The 24,767-nt window shown below is 36.6% G+C and overlaps 1 protein-coding gene across 1 annotated transcript in view; it reads right to left on the reverse strand.

Annotated features, from left to right (window-relative positions):
• Positions 1-24,767, reverse strand: part of VWA8 (von Willebrand factor A domain containing 8) — a 314,655-nt gene that overhangs the window by 247,367 nt on the left and 42,521 nt on the right. The window contains exons 5-10 of the mRNA XM_045566813.1: positions 20,720-20,887; positions 16,200-16,364; positions 15,778-15,827; positions 14,940-15,048; positions 12,825-12,929; positions 1,119-1,250 (exon numbers count right to left, since the gene is read on the reverse strand). Of these exons, the coding sequence (XP_045422769.1) occupies positions 1,119-1,250; positions 12,825-12,929; positions 14,940-15,048; positions 15,778-15,827; positions 16,200-16,364; positions 20,720-20,887 (729 nt within the window). The remainder of the gene's footprint in view (positions 1-1,118; positions 1,251-12,824; positions 12,930-14,939; positions 15,049-15,777; positions 15,828-16,199; positions 16,365-20,719; positions 20,888-24,767) is intronic.

The raw sequence follows: 24,767 nt of genomic DNA on the forward strand, positions 1-24,767 counted from the left end.
CCCAAAACGTCACATACCCTCCTGGGCCACTGGAAAAATCCTATGTCATTCTTTAAGACTTAGCTCAAGTCCTTCCTCCTCTCTGAAGCTTTCCCTATTCCTCTCCTGAATCCCAGTATTACTCCCTTCTCTATATCCCCATAGCCATTCCAATGCAGTCCTTACTTATCTGCCTGTACGCCGAACTATAAAGGTCATTCATCTGCAGGAGACAGAGAGTGTAGTGAAAAGTGTCCCTGTCTAGAAATCCCAGCTGTGCCATTTCCTAGCTGGTGACTGACTATGGGTGAATGAATTAACCTCTTTACAATTCAGTTGTCTAATCTATTAAATGGTGATAATAAAAATTACCTCCAGGGCTATTGGAGAATTTAAATGCTTAATATATGCACAGAGACAAATACAATAACTAGTACACAGTAAACACTCAGTAAATCTTAATATAGAGCCTGGCTCATAATAGACAAAATCAATGTTTAGTTCAATGAATAAGTACAGTAACATGAATAAATATTAATATCATATTAAAACAAAAAAGCTTCTCATGAAATTGTGCTCTGCCACAACATGAGAAGGCAAGAATTTATTCTTTTTACATTCACTTTGCATTTTTCAAGCTGTGTTTCCTAGTTTTCCATGACCTCTTGGGGTTCTTAGGACCTGAAAAGAAAATGTTAAAAAAAAGGGAAGTAGAGCAAGCAGATGGAGCTCTATGACCAAATATGATTCCCCTCTTCTAAACACTATTCAACCAGAACAGCTCGTCTTTTAATAGTTTCATGTAGCTGAGAAAAATTTTATTTGAAAAGAGGGTTCTCTAGCAGCTAAAATATGTTTAAAAACACTATTTCTTACCAAGGACTCATAGTATAAAATGCTTTCATTAATCAACCCTTGATTTGATTTTCCCAGAGGTCTTTGGATTTCTGATGAAAGGCTATCCTATGTTTCTCCTGAATTTTTTCAGTTCATAAGCACACATGACTCTGGAAACATACAGATATAGATATATAGATGTGGTAATACCAAGCCAAAGACTGACTCATAAATTCAATTTAGGTCATAAAAACAGGCAGAACAAGGTACATCTTAGAAACAACAAACCTGTGATTCTTTACCTTAATGGTCACCTCTTTTTCTGCAATCCGGATAGTCACAGAAGCTTGGGAGACATGGTTTTCAATTATCCTCTCCACTCTTACAATCTCTTTAGGAAGCAGAGAGCTTTCTGAATCTTGGAGTTCAAAGCGCTGTCAATTTACAAGAAATCATGTAATTTACTTTTCATTTTGTATTAGTATTAGCTATCTGGAAGATTCCACCTTAATTTGAACTGAAGTCCATTCCGTGTTGTAAAAACAGAGGTAAAAAAAGTTAATGAGAATTTTTTCCATTTCTCCTAATACTTAAGTCAATTATAAAAGAAAATATGAAAATAGTTCCTAAAATTTAATAAATGACAGGAAATGGAATCGCTGAATTCCTGACCTGGCAGAAGTTCATAGCTTACATTTCTTGACAATCAAAGATTTCAGTTCCCTAAAAGGGACGACGAGACTCTTGAAAACATGCTGAAGTAAAATATGGCCTATGTCTGTTGATTTCTTAAATCAACTGAAGTTAATGTATTGCCTGAAATGCATGACAAAACAGAACTTCTTGGACACCATCCTGCTGTCTTCTGTGTAGATAGATTAACTAATTAAAATATTAATACATTATAACAATCAATCTTCCACAGCATCTGGCACAGTGCCTTCTATACTGCAGGGTTCTCAATATTTGTCAAACTGACTTAAAAAGGCTAGGACTACTGATTCTTTCTTGGCGTGGGCCAACTATCAACATCCTACCATCGTCCACATCCCCTCATACCAATTAGTTGTATGAAAAAATGCACACAGAGAACACAGATGAGTATGTGAAAAATGAGAATATTAACTGAAAATTAAGTCCTATGCTCTACTTATAACATCATGCTCAATATGAAAAACTGAATACATTTTTAGTATTAAATAGGCAGAAATTACCCCCCAAAAAATCCTAGTTATTGGAACATTATCACTATAATGAAAGAGCTGAAAGGATAGATCATTGTATTCATCAGAATGACAGAACACCAGAAAACAGATTTTGGGGGAAGAAAATCATGTTCAACCTCAATATTCTAAACATAACAGTCCAGTTGAAGTCTTCCTTTTGGTGTCATAAGTGCTCAAGACAATCACTAAACCCTTTCCCAAAACCTAAGAAAAAATGTGTATATGTGCTACCATTAAAAAAAGTTATACTTTATGTAATTTGTATATGCAAATGCCTATAGTATCACACAATTTGACAAGAATTGCTTCCATGTTGTAGATAAATAACAATTACTGACACCTTAATTTCATGCAAAAGTGTTACATTGTTATTTATAAGGGGCAGTTAATAGGACAGAAGGTTTAGCCAAGTAATTAATTAATTAGAATTTAGAACCAAGAGGCATTAAATTCTAGGGAACAAATAAATGAGCTTAAAGATATGTTTTTACCCTAGCTATGGTAATGTTGATCCAGCTTGATATAGGATTCATGTCAGAGCACTCATATTCTAAAAATAAACACTAATGCCCTGAACCACTTGCTATCCTGGTTATATCCTTATAAATAATTCAAGCTAAAATATTTCAATAGAATAAAAATAGTAGGCTAGAATATACTAAGATAGTAAAAAAAGAAAAAGAAAAAAACTCAAGTTGAAAACTGAATTATTATTTGCTGGCATAAGAAATTTAGAGGACTGTTGATCAGAAAGGTAATTCAGAATTCTAATAGACATTAATTACCTCAGGTTACATATTAGCAAGAAATAGAAAATCGTAGCTTATTTAACTTACCACTTTATATTCATGAATATTTCCTTTGAGTTCTCAAATTTTAGTTAAACAGCACTAACATTTTCTGATATATGTCTTTAGGATTATATTATTTAGACTGTGAATTATAATTAACTAAAATAAAATGTAAATCACCTGGGTACTGGTCTATAAGGCCTCCATATTCATCTTCACAATTCCCAATCCTGTCCCACCAGGCTATCTATATTTTTTTATTTCAGCATATTATGGGGGTACATATGTTTAGGTTATGTATGTTGCCCCTCCCCCCCACCGATTCAGAGCTTCAAGAGTGTCCATCCCCCAGATGGTGCGCATCGCATTCATTATGTATGTATATTTCCATCCCCTCCTCCCCTCTCCCATCTGCCCGACACCCGATAAATATTATTCCTATAGGTGTTGATCAGTGAAACCAATTTGGTGGTGAGTACATGTGGTGCTTATTTTTCCATTCTTGGGATACTTCACTTAGTAGAATGGGTTCCAGCTCTATCCAGGAAAATAGAAGAGGTACTACATCACCATTGTTTCTTATAGCTGAATAGTACTTCATGGTATACATATACCACATTTTATTAACCCACTCATGTATTGATGCGCACTTGGGCTGTTTCCACATCTTTGCAATTGTGAATTGTGCTGCTATAAACATTTGAGTGTAGATGTCTTTTTTATAGAATGTCTTTTGTTCTTTTGGGCAGATGCCCAATAATGGGACTGCTGGATCAAATGGTAGATCTACTTGTATCTCTTTAAGGTGTCTCCATATTGCTTTCCACAGAGGTTGCACTAGTTTGCAGTCCCACCAGCAGTGTATGAATGTTCCTATCTCTCTGCATTCATGCCAGCATTTATTGTTTTGGGACTTTTTGATAAAGGCCATTCTCACTGGAGATAAGTGATATCTCATTGTGGTTTTGATTTGCATTTCCCTAATAATTAGAGATGTTGAGCATTTTTTCTTATGTTTGTTGGCCATTATTCTGTCTTCTTTTGAAAAGTTTCTGTTCATGTCCTTTGCCCACTTTTTGATAGGGTTGTTTGATTTTTTTCTTGCTGATTTTCCTGAGTTCTAAACAGATTCTAGTTATCAGCCCTTTATCAGATGTGTAGCATGTGAAAATTTTCTCCCATTCTGTAGGCTGTCTGTTTGCTCTTGTGACAGTTTCTTTGGCTGTGCAGAAGCTTTTTAATTTGATCAGGTCCCATTTATTCATTTTTGTTGTTGCTGTGATTGCCTTTGGGGTCTTCCTCATAAATTCTTTGCCTAGGCCAATGTCTAGAAGAGTTATTTCCAATGTTTTCCTCTAGAATTCTTACAGTCTCAGGATACAAAATCAATACACACAAATCAGAGGCATTCATATACGCCAGTAACAGTCAAACTAAGAACCAAACCAAAGACTCAATACTTTTCACAATAGCAACAAAGAAAATAAAGTACCTAGGAATATATTTAACTAAGGAGGTAAAAGACCTCTACAGGGAGAACTATGAAACACTGAGGAAAGAAATAGCAGAGGACATAAACAGGTGGAAAACCATACCATGCTCATGGGTCAGCAGAATCAACACTGTTAAAATGTCTATACTACCCAAAGTGATCTACAGATTCAATGCAATCCCTATTAAAATATCAACATCATTTTTCACAGACATAGAAAAAATACTTTTATGCTTCGTATGGAACCAGAGAAGACCCTGTATAGCAAAAGCAATCCTAGACAAAAAGAATAAAATGGGAGGCATCAATTTACCAGACTTCAAACTATACTACAAGGCTATATTAATTAAAACAGTATGATACTGGCACAAGAACAGAGATGTAGACCTATGGAACAGAACTGAGAAGCCAGATAAAAAACCACCCTCATATAGCCATCTAATCTTTGACAAAGCAGACAAAAACATACACTGGGGAAAAGAATCCTTATTCAATAAATGGTGCTGGGAAAACTGGATAGCCACATGTAGAAGACTGAAACAGGATCCACACCTTTCACCTCTCACAAAAATCAACTCACGATGGATAACAGACTTAAACCTAAGACATGAAACTATAAGAATTCTATATTTTTTACACCTTTTTCTAGGTTCTTGAGCACTGAAAATAAAATTCTCCATACTATCCATGTTACATGACAAAAATGTTGCTTTCCTGGGCTCTTTTCACAAAGCCCCTCAACAACTAATACAAACCATTACTATTCTCCTCAGGAGTCAATCTGAGCCCATCTAGCCCTCTCTCTGCAGACAATCTAGCTGCCTCCTCCACTCAGAAGGGAGCCTTCAGAAACATACTCCTCTACTCCTTACTAGAATGTAAGCCCCATTAGGGCAATATCAAATGTATCGATTTCACTCACTCCAAATCTCCCAAACCTAGACTCACACATAGGACACAGTCAATGGTCAGTAAAGGTTTGTTAAATAAACAAACAAATGAAATTCTTTTTTCTTCAACCTCAAAATCATTGATATTTTCATCAATCCTTACTTCTTTTCCCACTGCCTCAGTAGAAAGGACCTCTGCTTTAAGTATGAGTAGATGGAAAGTCACCAGAAGTCTTTCTTCATCTCAGATTATGGTAACTCCATCATTCCAATTCCTGGGTGGAAAGTATGTTCTTCCATCATTACAAACCAAGGCACAATGGTGCTCTGGAAATGTCCTTTTCCACCTCAGCCAGACCATATTTTTTGTCCCTTCTAGCTATAAAAATGTTTGTCTCCCCCATTCCAAGAAACAAACAGTCATTTCTTGATTCTACATCATCCTTGAGTGACCCGTCATGTTTTGGCTTCTGTTCACCACCAAACCTATTTTTCAGGTAGTACATTAATATAATCACTATTTCAGCTTCTTCATCTCCAATTTACTGTTCAGCTGATTGATTTTTTGGCTAACATTCTCACCACTCTACTGACGCTAATCTTAGTAAGTTCACCAATAATATCCTATTTGCCAAATTAAATAAACTAGCTTTCTTCCTATTTCATTGTTTCATCCTCAGTCTTTTTTGCAAGTCTTCATCTTCCTGACCAGTACACATTAAGGTAGTTCAAGAGTGAACTTTTTGTATTTTCTATCTACATTCACTCTTTAAACAATCTCATCCAGTTTCAAGACTTTACAAAGCATGTATATGTTCATGACTCCCAATTTTCTCTTTCCAATCCAGAGCTCATTCCTGAACTTCTGACTTGTATGTACAACTGTTCTCTTGAAATTTCCATCTGGACAGCTAGTAGGCATCTCAAATTAAATATGTCCAATACTCAGGTCTGATCTTTCTCTCATATTCTCTTTCTCCAACTTCATCATTATAGTTGCTTAGTTCAGAAAGCTTGAAATCATCCTTTACTCTTTGCCTCAACCCTATATCCAATCCTTCAGCAGATCATATTGATTCTACCTTCAAAATATAACTGAAATCCAACTACTTCTTAGCAACCTCACAGCCGGTCAAAGACATCATAATCGCTCAACTGGATTACTGCAACAATCTACCAACTGGGTTTTCCCTGTTTTCACTTTTACCCTTTATAGTCTATTCACTACTCAGCAGCCAAGAATGAGCCTGTTAAAATGATCCCTCAAATGAGACATTTCTCAAAACCTTCTCTTAACACTTCATCTCACTCAGACTGAAAGCAGAAGTCCTTTCCATGGCCTACAGAGCCCTATGTGATCTGACCTCTCTCACCTTCGGACTTCATCTCTTACACCTCTTCTTCACTCACTCTGCCCCCTCATACTGTCCTTTGCTGTTCCTAAAATACTCCAGGTGTGCTCCTGCTTCAGGGCTTTTACACTGGTTATTCCCTCTGTCTCAAATGCTTTCTACCCACAGGACTTCTCTCCTTCAGATCTTCATTCAAATGTCATTTTCTCAGTAAGGGCATCCATTCCTCAATTGACACACTGTATACTTATTTACTTACCTGATTGATTGGTGATTGCCCTTCACTAAAAAATAAACCCCATGAAGGCAGGAACTCTTGTCTGTTTTGCCTACTGCTATATCTCCAGCACAACATTGCCTGGCTAATTCAGTGGATGGAAGGATAGATGGAATGAATAATCTTTTTTAAGTGAATAATCTAAAAGTCTTCATGCAACCAGACTCTGCAGCATTTGAAACTGTTGCTATTGCTTTCCTCTCCCCACCATAGTTTGCAGCTTTATTGCAGCTTTCTTTCAAAATACATTTTATATCATCTGTGACTCAGGAAATCCCTATCTTCCTATCAGGCTAAAGAAACAAAAAATAGGAAAGTGATTAGACTTTTAAGTATTGGGGAGTTTAGAGCCTCAGATATTCAACACACAGCCCACCATGCTCAAGTTTGTTTTAATAAAACCGGTCAAAGTCTTGCATTTTTATCATAGCTAGTTTTTCAGTTCCAGGACCAGGTAAACACGGGTGCAGCCCCATGATCTATAAAATCAAGGGGTGACGGCTCAGGGTTAGGACCTTTTTTTGGTGACATTGAGTTGATTGGGCTGGGCTACAAGAAGAAATCTATGCGGGTGGGACTTGGAAGTGCCAGCCACCTTGATGGCCTCAAAGGCCTTCGCCCTGCATACCGCGTGGTACTCCTGCTCAGCCGTCAGGTAGGCGGCACACTCAGCCAGTAGTGGTTCTCCACCTCGATCTCCAGGTACCGGATCATGCTCTGCTTCGCTTCCAATGACATGGCCCACGGCCACCAGTGCTTCCGACCCACTGCCTGTCAGGAATGTGGCTGCGGTAGAGGGCAATCAGGAACGTGTTGCCAGCGTGTTCCACAGGAGTTCGAATCCTGGAGGCCATGGGCTGGTAGTGCTGTATCCGGAGCTCACCCGCCTTGCAGGGCCTCCTGGAGACTTCTACTGCTTTACCCTTGAAACAGTTGTTCCCAATGCTCCATTAGAATATTCTCTGTTATTCTACTTCTATCTCTCTAACTGCTCTTCTGCCTAATTTGAAGGTCTTTCCCACTATCCAATCCTTAAATGTTCAGTCTTTAGCCAGTTTTTCTTCAAATTATACTTACTCCCATTAGGTTCTTTCATCCATCCCCACAAATTCAGCTAATATCTGTACATTAATGACTCCCCAAGTATTCGTCTTTAATATCAAAATACCTCTAGAACTAGATCCATATATTCAAGTCTGCTAGACAAAATGAGAAACCTCAAATTCAAAAGGATCCCGCTGTATGGAATTATTTAGCCCCTACCCCAAATGTGTTCCTTCTCTCCACTTTCTCATGCTAGTTAACAGAATCTCTATTTACTCACTTGCCCAAGCTAGGATTCATGGAAATTCTTGATTTCTCACTTTTTCTCATAGCCTCCCAACTCACCTTATATTTCATCAGCTAGTAACATCTGTCATCCCACCTCTGAAACATTTCTCATATCCACTTAATTCCTATTTCACTGACCTATTCTAGGTCGTTATTGCTTTGACCATAGCAATTCACCATTATGCTAGACTGCTATAAAATCATTATACTAAAATCGTTATTTATTAGAACGTCTGATGCTCCTCAGACATTGACTGTAGGTTCCTCTAAAGTAGAGATCAGACTGTATCCATTTCTGTATCCCTACATTTCTGCATGCATGTCATCACTTGCCAAATAATGAATGCTCAATTAATGTTTGTTAAACTGAATGAAAACACTAAATGCAAGATGCTTCCAGCTTTCTTAGCAAAAACTCTGGCTCAGATTATATTATCAATGGATAAGTGGCAGCATATCCTTTCTAAATCATCAATGGAACTTACTAATTTAACAGGCCCAAGAGCCAAGGCATGCTACTAGAAGCCTGGATGTATTTGTTACTAAACTGTGACAAAGCATACCATTCTCAAAGTACAGAAGATTCAGAATGAGAATATTTTATTTAAGACATCCTTAACTAAAAACTAGAAGTGATTTTATGACTACAGAAACATGTTTTTAGAGAATGAACATCACATGATGAGTACCATCTGGGGAATGAAAGTCATTCCAGCCATTTTTATAGCTTGTTCAGAAAAAAAGGTGTTCTGAATTTTAGCTGACAGCATTTTCTGTGAGTAATAATTTTTCCTTAAAAAGACAGTCTAATCAAGTGATTACACTAAAAGTCAAATAGATATCTAATTCAAATACAACTATTCACTAATTTCTATGACAATCTAGGAGAGAAAATAATTATCATTTATCAAAGTTCCCATATGCATATATATAACCTTCTTAATTTGCTATTATAATAGATACTTCTATTTCTTAAACATTTTTTTCCAAATTCAACAATATTTCCTTAATTTTCACCTCTCTTATTCAAAATTATTTTTGGAGGATATATGATATTTTGTTCATCTATAAACATCAGCTTAAGATAATGCTTTGAGGAAAATGTAGAAACTTAGAATAACAAACCAGCCACAAAGACTGCCCCAGAATAGATCACAAAGAATTATACCAATGAGTAGACTGTTCCACTCTTAAGGAAAGATGTTTAAGATTCTGACAGGCTTGTATATATCAGTGTGTAATGATTTCACAAAAAGAGAGTTTTTCATTAGGTTCAGACAAATAAACCTAAGCCCTCCCACTTCACTATCTACTGAGTTAGAACTGTTCTAATGAGCTCTTTATATAATTAAGAAGTTAGCCACACTCTTTCTTATCTAAGTAATATCAATTGCTTTTACCTTTTTTAAAAGCTCTACAATCAAATTTAAAATAATTTCTGTTGATAATATAAACTGATTTTTCTATGTTCTCCTTAATTATGAAGGTCAAAATAAAGGCCAAGAAAATGAAGCAACACTAGCTACTTTGTTCAGAAAATACAACTCTTTAAAGGTATTGTATAAGTTTATATAATTTGTATGATTAATTTTAAAGTTGAAAACCAGAAACACATCAAAGTTTCTTTGTAAAGACCTTTGCTCATAACTGACTTATCTAGACACTGAATATCTTCTCTCAGTTGTGTCACCAAAAAAAAACCACACTTTACATTGTTTCCTTTTATCAGTTTTTTCCTCCCCGAGTATGTGCCCTTGTTCCCAAGGCACTGCACATTGTGCTGAGGTGCACTGAAGAAGCTCATCTGGAATCACAGCCTTTGATCTTAAATACTAAGTATCCTACTTCAACAACCAACGCAAATATAGCCCAGATGTTGACTAAATCAAAGATAACTTTTAGTTCTAAGAAGATGGTAGCTTCCTAATTCCTTGACACTATGAATTAATTTCCCCATTTCAAAATAGTGCTTAATATCTTCCCTGTTCTTCCTCCTCTTCTTCTTTCCTTTCCTGCTACTGTTCCTACCTCTCCCCATACCCACACACGGAGAAGACCTCCTCTTTCATCAGTGGCTGCTATTTCCTGCTTCTATTCTCTGCGGTCTCTTATACATGGTCATTATTGACCATTATTTTTCCCTTGTTTCTTTACATTTTTCTTTTAGATTCTGTCCCTAACTACACTTTTCATTATGTATGAGAAACAAATTTTTACTACATTTATTATTATTATTTTTCACATTGCCAGTCAATGAAAATATTGTTTCTTTGGGCTCTTTGGCTAAATGATCTAGAAATAATCAGACTGAGATAATTAGAATCTAATGTTCTACTCTTCTGAGTTCTTCTCACTATTAATCGATTCACAGAGAGTACTTCTGTACTCCCAAAGACTCTGTATAGATTTTAGTATAAGGGAGAAACAAATATCATTCCATACGCTTAAGCTGTCAAATCCTGGCCTGCAGAAAATGAAGGTCCTTTAAATAAAGCGCAACGGTTTAGTGTTCTCATTCTACCTACTTCTTAGAAATCTGTACTTCGAACCAAACTGTAAAAGAAAAACAAAAACTGCCTTTCATAAAAAGGAACTAATTTGGGTGAGCCAATTAATCTCTACCAAGGGTTAACACTTTTAAATACGTAGTTTTAAAACACCACATAGTATGACTGGCCTTTTAGAAAACACACTGTTAACCATACAATGAGGAAATTATGCTGTATGTATTTTAAAAGAAAATCGTGGCCATGTATTATAAGGCACTTACGACAAAAAAGTGAGAATTTCATTGGTTTAAACGATAGCTCTTACGGCAATTTCCACAGTTTTATAAAGCATACTTGCTTTTCAAGTCAATAATTTAAGTTATAGACAGATAAATTTTAACTTAATATTACATTGCTTATTTGCTTTTAAAATTTTTATTTTTAAATGAGCTATATTGGATATTTACTGTTTAAAATTTTTGATTTTGAAATAATTTCAAATTTATAGGGAAGTTGCAGGATATATTTGTACAAAGTATAAATTGTACTATTTCGCCTTCATCTACATGTCACAACAGTTAACATTTTAGCACATTTTTTCTCTCCCTCCTATTCCCCACCCACCCACAAACACATTTTATCATTGATCTTTTTCTGACCACTTTAAAAGCAGGCTACAGATATGATGCCCCTATACCCCTAAACATTCCAGTTTGTATTTCCTGAAAACAAGAACTCTAGCCAATGTCATCACCATATAAGCCTCCAAATCAGGAAATCAATTTAATACAACACTACTTTCCAATCTACAGACTAATTCAAGTTTTACCAACTGTGCCAACAATGTCATTTGTTCCCATCTGGTCCAGGATCCAATGCAGGAACATATGATGCATTTAGCTATCATATTTCTTCCATCTCCTTCAACTTGGAACATTTCTTCAGATTTTCCTCACTTGTCATTGACTGAGTGATTTTAAAGAATATAAGCCTATTGTTCTGTAGGATGGTCCTCAACCTAGGTCTATACAATATTTCCTTGTGGCCAAATTCATGGCATAAATTCTCAGCACAAATTCCCCAGAAATGATACTCTTCTCAGCACAAGACTCGGAGGCATACAATGCTGATTTGTCCCACCTCATCAAGTCGGTGTTTATTGTAAAATATCACTTTCCTGTTTTGTGGTCAACTGAGTATTTGGAGGGGAGATAATCATAGATTACGCTAATATCCTGTTCCTCATGGAAGCTCCATCTGCCAGCTTTAACATTCTTTGATGACACCTGCCTAAATCAACCACCACTGATGGTTACCAAATGGATGACCTACTTATATAATTCTACTTACAGAATTCCTTCTACATTTATTAGCAAGCATTTCACACTAAGGAAGAGATTTTTCATTCTCCCCCATGTTTTTATTCATTTATATCAGTATGGACTTATGGATTCCTAGTTTATGCAATGGGTTATAATCAATTACAATCATTATTTATTTTTATGTTCAAGTTGTCCCAGGTTTCAGCCATCAAGTTGGCTCCTCTGACATTTTGATATGATAACATCATTTGTTAAACATTTCCTTATTTTCTGGCACAATAAGATGGTTCAGGCTCATCTGGTGTGTTCCCTGGCCTGATCCTTGAGTCAGCCTTACTTCCAAGGAGTCCTCATTCCTTTTAGGAGAGCATGGTGTTTGCAAATCAAAGTCCAGGCACTTGGTCTGATCATTGCTATTTGGACATCATAGTTTTTAGGCTTTCTCAGGGTACACCTAGAAAATATGTATGTGTATACACATATACTATCTATATCTACTACAATATCTGCCCGTTCATGTATATTGAAAAAGAAAACATGATTCATAATGACATTGCCAATTCCAATCCAACACCAAGGGTTCTTCTTTGCCTCCCCTCTGTCCATGTTTACAAATCCCTTCTCCAATAGTGAGAAACATAGCTCTTATTATCCTCAACAACTTCTTTGTTCTATGTAACCAATCTCCCAACCATGCCAGCCTCTCAATGCTTACTTCCTTCCCATCAGTGCTTTCTCGTTACTGGCATGCCAATCCCTCCACTCCTGGAAAAGAAGGGAAGAGAAGGCAAGGGGAAGGAAAATGGGAAAAGGAAAGAAAAGGAAACAGATACTTACTTTTAAAACACCTTCCACAGCCATCTTCCCTTCATGCCCCAGTAAAATAGTGTATGGATAAAGCCACTGGATTGCATGCTTGATTGACATCATAGGAAAGGAATCCTATTTAGGAGCAAAAATATATAGGAATGAGCAACATCTAAAATAACCACAGAAAATTTATCCGAAATGTACATGACATTAAAATTGCCTTATAAAAATAACCAATAGGTTTCTGGTATGTTCTAGAAGTCTACAAAAGCAAATATTCATTATTTCCTCTTCTCTTCCTGTCCCATACCCCTTTCCCGGCTAAGCTTACCCACTCCCATCTTTCATCTGTCGTCTGTGTTGATGGCTCCCATGCTTCTATGTCTAGTCCTGACCTCTTTCTTAAGCTATAGATCTGAACTCTCAATTTTCTATTACACATGATTATATGAGTATCCCATAGACTCCCACTTGAAACCGAACACAATTCCCTACCCTATTCATTCCAAAGTACCTCATCCTTCTTCATTCCTAATTAGAGTTTATCTCATCCACATTCACCTCACTAAATTTAGAAAGTGTTTGTTATCCTCAAATCCTTCCCCGAAATCAAATTGCACTCTCAGTTCTGTTCGCCCCACTTTAAAGTTTATTGACAGAAACAATTAAGGAAATTTCAGTATGAACTATAGATGCTATTATAGACTTCCTATTAATATGGTACAGAGTATGATAACGGTGTTCTTGTTTTACAGAAGAATGTCCTAATTCTTTGAAGTTACATACTGAAGTATTTAAGAGTAATGACTGCAATTTACTTTTAAATGGTGCAGGAAAAAAAGAAAAGAAAAGGAGAGAGTGAAGGCAAGCAAATGTGGCAATATATTAACAATGGCTGATCCCAGGTGAAGGGATTATGGGTGTTTATTTTACTATTTTTGAACTTTTTTTAGATTTGAGAATTTTCAGAATAAAAAGTTCTAAGCAAAAGCAATAAAAAGTACAAGATTTGATAAACAGGAGAAGAAATGCCATCCGGGATGTATAGAACAATGTAAACAATACCTAACTCCCTAACTCACAGGAAATATAAATAAACGAATGAACAAACACACACAAGTAAGTATTTGAAAATAAACATCTCTTCCCTAAGACAGTATCTCCACTACCTTGGATGCTGCCCTCCGAAGCAGGGTCTCACTGAGTCTTACAACAGCCTATTTGTTTCCTATGCATCCAGGTTCTCTCCAGCCCTCCTCACTGTCAGCAAGGGTGTCGTCCTCAAACATAAATCTGATTACTTCATACCCCACCTACTTCATAACGTCTGATTAGCCACTTCTCCCACATCATAAAATTCAGGCATCTTCACTCACCATGAAAAACATTTCACAACAGGGTTCTAACCTCTCCCTCCACCACACACACTTGTTCTAGCGATAAAACATACTCCCATTCTCCAAACATACCAGGTTCTTTTGTGATTGAACACCTTTGTCCATGCTTTGCCCTCTGCCTGGAGGGCCTTTCAATCACTCCAGACACACCTGCCATGCCCATTGTGAAACTATAGTGGACAATGTCTCTATCCTACCAAGTTCTCTCAGATCTGTTTATATTCTTTATGTGTGCCTCTCGGCTCCCCCTTCCCAGCAGCCAGGTGCTGCAGGACTTTTTAAAAATATTGCCCTTGGGCTCTAGGAGCCAGCTTTGCTTATGTGCTGGGAGAGCCACTAGTGCCTGGGAATTTGTGTCCCCGAAGATGACCATAACCCAGTGATAGGTGCTAGAGCATGAAAGCCCCAGGTCCCCCGCCTCAGGCTGGGACAGCTCTGAGGCCTAACTCACCCTGCAGCACACCTCTTACTTGATTAGACTGAAGTCTTCCTTCCCTCTGTGGAACTTTTACTGAGATTGCATGTCTACCTCCTACTCCAAGCTACAAGGTTCTTTAGGGGCTCAGAACATGTCTTTGGTCTCTGTACAGTTTATTGCACTGTACCACAAATTAATCTCAGGCCTTGCAATATTTATATAGCAATGTGACAAGGCAAACTGAAGTGATTAATATCCAATAAATAACTTTCAAATTTCCTTTTGCTACATTTGGGCATATCAGTTATTAATTTATTTTATACATACCAGGATTTGAACTGCATCTGGTAAACTATCTAAAGGAAAATCTGGAAGTCCAAGAGTAGATGATTCTTGGGAACAGAGAGTCGTGGCAAAGGACAAGAGCTGAGAAACTCTAGGGGGAAAAAATGATATTAAATTTTATTTTAATAGTTTTTAAAAAACAAAATGGGTAAGTCTGTTAAATGTAAAATAGCTGGGCCAGTTTAATTGATCTAAAAAGATGATCCGTACTCTTCTCAAAGAACAATGGCTCTATATCATAACATTTCATTTAAAAGTCAGATGCTGATTAGATACATGGATATATTTCTTATATCCATCACAATATGTGAGGTTTTTCACAACCTCGCCCAAATCTGCCCTGCCAGCCTCATCTCCCACCTTTCTCAATCCCAAACTTAAACTCTAGCCACCAGGAGCTTTTTATAGCCCTAAGAACAAGGCATAAACTCTCATATCCCACGGTTTAAAAAAAAATCTCTTAGAATTCTTTGATCCATTTTCTATCTGGCAAAAGCCTACCCATTCTTTTGGACCCATTGCAAACACCAATGCCTTTGTGAAACCCTTACAAAGTCTCAACCACCAATAGCCCCAATATTTTAAAATTATGGCATTTATTATACTATGTTTAACTAAGCTATTCAGAAATCTCTCAACTCTACTAGATGTTGAGTTTTTTGCCATAAAAGATGATAGCTTATTAATTTTATCACCAGCACTTAACTAAATCTCCTAACACTGAAAAATTCTTCAAAGAATAGTTGTTGAATAATGAATCAATGAACAGGCAAAATAAATTCAATGTTAAATGTCCAGAAATTTATAAAAATATACTTACTTCTCAGCAGAAACATTAGCTCCAACTGAATATAATAGTTTAAGTTGGTCCTAAAATAACACAGAAACACATCAAATCAATTAATAAGAATTGTAACTGATTAAATGTAAATGTTTTATAGACACAATCTAACCTTTGAAATCAAGCAGACATTAAGTAGTTAATAGCAAAAAATCATTTCTTGATACATTTCATTTTCTAAAAGAAAAGTCAGCCTTTAAAAAAAATCCTTCAGACAAATAACAGCACAATAATTTTTCTCCTAGTTTCCAGAGATTTTCTTTACCCTCTATTTTTTTTTTCTTTCCATTAACTTCTGAGGAGGATATCTAAAAGTATAGTAACATTTTTATGGAATTGAATTTCTTGCTATAAATAGAAAAACTACTTAAAAAAAATTGATTATCCTTGGTCATACTTACCTTGAAGGGTAGATAATAAATATCTCTGGCTTGAAATCGAGAACGGAGAGGGGGGTCTAATGGATTCCCAGAATACTTCGGCACTGGCAATCCCAAGGCGATCACTCGGAAATCTTCACTGACTCGGACAATCTTCCAAGCATCCAACTCTGTTTTGGTATGATCCTATAAAAGTCAGAGACCCAAAAAAACTATGGCATAAATGATACAGATTACAACTGAAAGAGCTGCCAGGCCAAGGAAATTAGGCCCTCACTGTTGAGAGAACTATTTGAGAACATTCTCAGAACCAAACTGTCAAGGAAGAGAGCAAAGGAAATCGGGATCAGGATGTCGGGATAGGCTCAGTACATGAAGAATGGTGTTTGAAAGGAAAAGCAGCTAACTCCCCACGGAACAAAGGAGACCTGGGTCAGATCTCCAAGTGCTAGTCAGTAACACAGAGGAATAGAGTCAGAAAAGTAAGGAAAATACACAACTAGAGTATCTCCACTACCTTGGATAGTGCCCTCCACAGCAGGATTTTTTACCACTAGAGGTTGTAAAAAAAAAAAAAAAAAAAATGGTGGTCCTAGAGGGGCAGATCACCAGCAGAGTGGATTGCCCATGGACCTTAAATAGGTAATTATGTTTGTGGGTATATTTCTAGCAAGGCACATTATTAACTATGTAATAACCAACACGTTATGAAAACTTACTACATGATAAGAACATTCCATGGATTTTTCTCATTTAACTTTCACCAGAATCCAAATAGACACCTAATCTCCTTTTAATATGAATGAACAAACTTAAGTTCAAAGGACTCATATAATTTGCCCATGATCCTCCAACCAGTATATGGTGGAGCCGAGAGAACAGCAGCAGTATAGGTTTTGGAGTCAGAAATGCTGGCTCAATTGCTTGAGGCACACTCTAAATGACCAAGGGCATGTTATTATACCTTTGGAGCCTCAAGCCTTCTCATTTAGAAAGTGGAAATATCACCACCTACATTATTACGACTGCTATGAAAACTAAATGTGAGAATATATGTGAAAGCAACTGGCCCATAGCAGGCACATGTTAAATGCCACGATCTTCAGAGGTCATAGCCCATGTAATGTAGAAACTCTTAATGTGGCACTCATGGCCTTTCCTGGCAGGAGTCCTACTTGACTCTCCCTGTCTCAGCAACCAGTACACACCCATTCCCTTGATCCGTCTTCCATGACCCTGTGCTCCAACCTATCTCATGACTTCAGCCATCCAAACACATGATGCTGCTATACCAACATTGCTCCTTCTGCTTGGAACACCCTTTCCACTTTGCACAGAATAAACACAAGTGTCATTCAAACTTCAGCACAAACACCTTCATAAAAATGAGCCCTTTTCTGAACCCCTCCCTTATTAGACTCACTTTTGTACCCTTCATTGTATCCTCTGCAAGCTTCTATCATTATACATTTGTGCATTTACTTCTAAACATGACTGTCTCATGCTAGATCCAAACTCTTGAGAGGACTTTTTACCTCTAAAACATGATAGGGCAAATGTTTGTTGACTGCATAAATTTTAAAAATAATAAACAATTATTTCAATCATATTTTGGTATGAACCAAAATCACAAATCATACATTTAATTCACAGACTGACACCATGACACTACCTCACATACACTAGAAAATGAAAGTTTAGATCTAGCCCTGTCTGAAAAACCAAGAGTACAATCTTCAGAAAGCTAAATATTTCTATTTTTCATTTACCCAAAAATGATAATCAGAATATAAAGTTCATACAAACTGATTGTATCTGTTTCCATAATAACAAAATTCTACTATAATCACTGCTATGAAACCAATAACATTTTTGAGATATTAAAATTTAAAATATTGAATTTAGCTAGAAATAAGTGGGACTTAAATTACAGTGTTGGAATCTTTTTACCATAGAAATTATCTTAAAATGGTAGTGTTTTGTGAAGGGATCTTGTCTCTATTCTCTGAAGTTCTCATGGGACAGATTCTACGAATACAGAAATAACATTTACCAACAAACATGTATTTATTCTGATATTTACTTTGGGGAAAAAAACATAGTAGATTCTTCTCAATAATAATAAGCAATTTCTTATGTACTAAAATCCTTTTGACCCCCATATCCTGAATTCCTTTCTAAAGTAATACACTCAATAACTTTGCAAAGAATTCCACTATAAAAATAAAGAATATATCAAATTTTTGTTGTGAAGTAACTTCTATACTTTTAAAAAAATGATTCCATATTCTGCGTATTTTTTTCCAAGTCATTTATTAGAAATGGTGAATACTAATATAATCTCTAGAAACAAACAGTTCATTGCAATTAGAAAGTATCTAAAGAGAAAATGTTCTGCATAATATCCACCTACTTTTAAAAATAAATAAAAATAGCTTTCATTTCAGCAAATTAACCATAACAATATGAATAAATGAATTTAACTTTCTCTTATTGGTTAAAATCCTACATTATCTCCTTTTAATTATCTTAGAATGGGATGATCTATAGATAGAGCCAGAAGAAAATGATTTATACTGCACAATAAAAATACCATCTAGAAACTACCATAAACAGTAAAGAAACACACTGCTAAAAGGGTTGCAAGATGAGTTACAGAGAAACAGACTCATACAGCAGGAATCAGAAAAAGATGCTCCTGGCCCTGCCAGCCATGGCGCATCAACTCAACCAGACCCTCTGACGTCAACATCTATTATTTAGGGCCTCGTATGTTCTGGGCTTGTGTTAGCACCTTGGGAGCAAGATCAAGAAGTATAAGACACAGATCCTGCTCCTGAGCAATCTGCAATGAACTAATAAACCGAGTAAGATTAGCACATTTGTATCAGTACAGAACAGGTGTGAGTGAGACTGTAGGTTCTAGGATGTAGAGGCAGAGCATCAGTCACAGAAGGCTGGGTCAGCTGCAAAGAGCTCCCAGAGTGGCGCAGCTTGAGCTAAATCAACAAGGGCTAACTGTCTTCTGGTCATCTGTGATATTACATTACCCCCTCTCCCAACCCTCTGAAGAGCTCCACATTCCCTAGTTGCTGCCTTCTTTATATGCACATGTATCACAGCATTTCATCATTTCATTGCACTTATTCATTCATTCAATAAATAGTTAACTGAGTACCTATCATGCGCCAGGCATTGTTCTAGGAGCTTGAGATAACTTCAGTGACCCAAATCCCTTCCCTTGTGAAACTTATATTGTAGTAAAGGAAGGCAGACAATACACTAAAAATATAATTAAATAAGATGTTAGAAGACAACATGGAAAAAAATAGAGCAGGATAAGAGAGTACAGAGGCAAAGGGCAGACAGCAATTTTAAATAGGAGGGTCAGAACAGGCTTTCTTGATAATGTAACATTTGAGCAAAGACTTGAAGAAGGTACAGACAGGAGAAGCCAAGCAGATATCTGGGAGAAAATGGTTCCAGGAAAAGGGAAGTACCTGTGCAAAGACGAGAAGGTAGAATGCCCACCTAGTATGTTTAAGGTAGAGTAGCTAGAGTGGAGTAAAAGATAGAAACAGGAAGTGTATAGGAGTGTCCCAACCTAAGGCATATCTTAAAACAATCATTGACTCCTGTGTTGATAACAGTGTTGGGGAGCAAAGATAGAAACAGGAAGTACAATTAGAAGGTTCTTACAACAATGCAGGCATAAGATGCTGGTGGTGTGGATCATCAGTGTATCTTTTAAATATTTTATTCATTTCTGTCAATACCTACTGGACTTTAAGTTTTCTGAGGTTAAGAACTGAACTTTATTCAGTTTGTATCACTGGCGCCTAGCGCTGTTTAGAAGTCATTAGGCTTTTAGTAAATAGTTGTTGAGAAAAGGAAGAGAAGGGGACAAGAAGGAGATAAGAAGAAAGACAAAAGGAAAAAAAGTGGGAAAGAGAGAATAGTTATTAGACTGACCAAAAAAGATAGTAAAAATCTGGGAAGTGTTTGGACATTGTCTGAAAACACAAAAGCCTTGTAAAACTCCAAACTCATGACTTTGTGTCAGCAATTTTACAAAGATAAGGGCCTTCTGAACATCTGTCCTGATTCCGGGAGAACCATGTCTTACACAACAAAATGGTACTACCCACAGCTTGAAATCAAAGATAAGGCAGGCCGGGCGCGGTGGCTCACGCCTGTAATCCTAGCTCTGGGAGGCCGAGGCGGGTGGATCGCTCAAGGTCAGGAGTTCGAGACCAGCCTGAGCAAGAGTGAGACCCCGTCTCTACCAAAAATAGAAAGAAATTATCTGGCCAACTAAAAATATATATACAAAAAAATTAGCTGGGCATGGTGGCTCATGCCTGTAGTCCCAGCTACTCGGGAGGCTGAGGCAGTAGGATCGCTTAAGCCCAGGAGTCTGAGGTTGCTGTGAGCTAGGCTGACGCCACGGCACTCACTCTAGCCCGGGCAACAAAGTGACACTCTGTCTCAAAAAAAAAAAAAAAAAAAAAAGATAAGGCAGCCGATTTTTCTTCTCTTACTTGGAGAAGTTTGTCGTAACGTTCAGCAGACATCAGGAAGCGTCCATCTTCAAGCTGCATCTCCCTATTTTCCAGCAGGTTGTTCAAAACAGGCAGAACATTCCTCTCCGCCTTTTCCAAGCCTTCCAAAACGAGAGTTCTGCCTTCTGTGGCTGCACGAACTGCACACTATTTCCAAGAAACACAAAAGCAAAATGAGAATGTTGAAGTTGCAGAGCCTGACCTAATTTTTCTTACAATGCAAATTAAACTTGCAGTTCTTGTTATAGGGACCGGGAATCAAGAGAGAGCTGGGTTCCAGATCTTGTTTTGCTTTTTCTGCCTGTATTATCTTAACCATGTGATTTTACCTCTTTGGGCCTGTTCATTCATGTGTAAAATAAAGAGACTGGAAAAGAAGACCTCTAAGGTTCCTTTCAACTTCAACATTTTAGATTATATACCCAGTGAAATCGAAAACTAACAGCTATCTACGAGCAAGTAACATAATTAAACAAGGCAATAGATTCTACAACTGGAAAAGAGAAATGAAGATAGCAATCTGCCCTATCTATCCCACAAGCTTCTTGTGAGGATCAAATAAGCTAGGTAGAGAAGCCTTGGAAACTGTAAGGTTTGCAAACATGAGTCATCAAAACGAATTCAGGTTTAGTGTGATGCTTGATGCTGACAACATTACACACTTAGCAAAACAGAAAAAGAGTCAAGTTTTACACTGGTCTACACCAGACTGAATCAACCAGTACTATAAGTCTTCCAATAAATTTTCAGAAAATTATTAATGGAGAAAAACGGAAATAAAGTAAACCCCCAAGTGATAAGAGACAGGAAAACTGTAATACAAAAAAAAAAAAAAAATCACTAAAGATGTGAAAAAATATTCTCTTTTAACTGATAGGTCCTGAACAACATAGAAAAAAACTGCCTTTTGGTCAAAATCCTTGAAAATCTATTTAAAAAGGAAAACCTCAGTCATGTTTCCCCTAAGACATTCAACAACAGACAAAGGATTAATGGTGCTCAATTTATATTCTTACTCCCTCCTTTAAAAGTCTTCTGTGGTTTCCATGATGCTGCATTCTCTTAGAAAAACTGTTTCTCCTTTTCTGCCTGTCCATTAAACATAGGTGATGCCCAGAATTACATCCTTAACCCACAGCTTTTCTTACTCCAGAAGGTCCTTCCTGAGAAATCTTATTCAATCACATAGTTCCAACGATCACCTTTATGCTAACGACCCCCTAATCTCACACTCCCCCAAGCTTCAGAACTATGCAGTCCCATCACTTGGATGTCTCCAACCAGACCCCATAAGCACCTCCGGCTCCCCCGTACAACACTGAACATATCCTATTTTCCCCTAAAACCTGCTTCTCTTCTTCTACTTTCTATTTTAGGTGGGAGTACCATTCATCCATGCCCAGACCCTTGATTCCTATCTTACTTCCTACATTTAATTTATCACTATGTCCAGATCATTTAACTTTCTTAATATTTCTTGAACTCATTCCTTTCTCCCCTTCCCCTACTTCAGGCCCTCCTTATCTCTCAGATCTCCTCCCTAGTAGTTCAAGCTTTTTAATTTGGCATATAAGCCTATCACAGTTTGGCATCTTCCTACCTCTCCAACATTGTCTCTTGACATTAGTTGCATCACGTGGTATTTTTCTGAACATGAACTGGCTATGACCTCCTACACATGTACATAACATAATGCTTTACTAGAAAATCTGTCTCGACTAATGCTGAACCCTTTGCTTAAAATTTAATTTTCCCTATGGAAATTAGCCCCAAAAAGATCTGACTGTTAGAAGGGGGGAAATATATCTCTATTTGTTAAGATTTATATCCAAAGAAATCCCTGCAGTAGCAAAACTACACATTTTCTAAGTGTGGAAGAGAAAAGAGGCATTCCTTAATCAATCTTACATACTGTCTTGTTTTAATAAACTGTTGATTTTATACTGTATAGTACAGCTTAGTTTATTTCAAGTGTCTTTATACTACTGTAAAAGAATAAACTTTTATGAAAGCCATATTAGACTCGAGATAATCATCCATTTTAAAAATATAAATTCATGAATGATCCTTCAAATCTATCATTACTGCAAATATTTTAATTCTCTTCTACAAAACTAGTCATCCTGTTATAGTAGCTTTATTTAAAAAAAAAATGCATGGAAGGGACTAGTAGCTCCTAAAGAACAACAAAATAACAATCTCATTTTTGCTAACTGTGTAAAGGACAAAGCCATAGGCATAGTTTCTGGGACATTAACAGTCAAAATATAAACTACTTCTTATAAAAATTCATGTTTCAAGTAAGGTCTCAATTAAGCTTTTGTTCACAAGAATATATTTACTCCAAGAAAGCATAGCTCAGAATAAAAAAAGACACTAATTAAGTTATCATAACCTGTGGCAATATTATTTTTAAAAAGCTAAAATTTTTATCAATCATTGTTATAAGACAGAATAAATACTATATTTGACTTTTAAAAACTCCATAGGGATGAAAATACATGTTCTCTGAGATAAAACTAAAAATATACACATCAGACTTCAGTGGTTCACCAACTATGGGCCAGGGAAAACAGTCTTGACAACATAGAACAACAAACACTGCAGCTCTGCTTTATTCACCTCAGGTATACTTTGGTCTTCTAAGCATTGAATCTTTTCAGAGGAATTCAAAATAAACTACATAGAGAGATCAGAAACAGAAGCCAAATTACACAAAGTCTTCCTTTCATCTATTCTAATGAAGGTGCTGTGACCATAAAGTTGAGACAGTTGTGATGGATGGACAAAAGATAATACCATCTAATGATCTCCTGAAAATCTGATCAGTTTTGCATCTCTTCTCCAGAGTAAAATGCATACAGATACACACACACACACACACACACACACACACACAAACACACACACACACACACACAGTAGGGACCTCAAGGGAAAAACCTCTACTACTAAAGAATGATAGAAACAGAAAATGACCCATTTGGCAAATACTATAGTAATAACTGTTGTACGCAATAGTTATTTTACCAATAACGGATGGCAAATTAGGGAGTAAATGTATGGTGAGAAACAGGATATTTTTATAGACTCAAAATATCTCCCCACAAGATACTGTATAAATGACAATGTGGAAAATAATACAACACTAGAGAAACCTGGTAGATAGCATCTTAACCAAGTGATCAAAGTAAATGTGACCAATAATGAGATGTACCAATTTCATACACTATTTATTAATAGACTCCTAATATGATGCCCTGAGATGGGCACGACATCACTTCTATAGTGTTCTCGCTAAAAATGCATAATTTCAATCAATTCATGGGGAACATCAGACAAACCTAAACTGAGCAACATTCTGCAAAATAACGGCTATAAAGAGGAGACGGGAGAGGGCTGCTTTGGGGACTCAGCTGGCCACAGTGATGGTGGTAGCAGTCTTTTTTTTAATGATTCAAAGAATTGAGTGTGTTCAAATGATGAGGGAGAGGAGCTAGCAGAGGAGTACAGAAAAGATAGTGTATAATTACTGAAATAAAATTACGGAAGCTGCTACTTGATAGTTTGGTCTATCTACTGAGTAGGAAAGTGGTAGGGCCTATAGGTTTGCATCAAGCTCTTCCATTTATGCCACCTAATTTAATCCTATGACAGTCCTCTGAAGTATACAATATTTTACCCAATTTTACAATGGAAGAGAGGTTATACAGTTTGAAAATGGCAGAGCTAAAATTTTAACTTGTTCTTAAGTGACAGAAATCAAGTAGATGAAGAACTAAAAAGATCACTAACTAGAAAGTTATTAGTTATTTCAGTTATTTCAGTTATTTCTATGTCTAGTTTTACTAGACATAGAAATTTGCTGTGTACCTATTTAGATTAAAAAAACAGGATCCATATAAGACACTTCTGCATACACAAGAGACTCTATTCAACTTAAGATATACATGACCCTAAAGCAGTACATGCTTCTTAAAGTCTTCTAGAGAGGAATAAAATCACATTTTCCCAAAGTAACATTGTT

The sequence above is a fragment of the Lemur catta genome, chromosome 13, assembly GCF_020740605.2.
Source record: "Lemur catta isolate mLemCat1 chromosome 13, mLemCat1.pri, whole genome shotgun sequence".
Taxonomy (NCBI): domain Eukaryota; kingdom Metazoa; phylum Chordata; class Mammalia; order Primates; family Lemuridae; genus Lemur; species Lemur catta.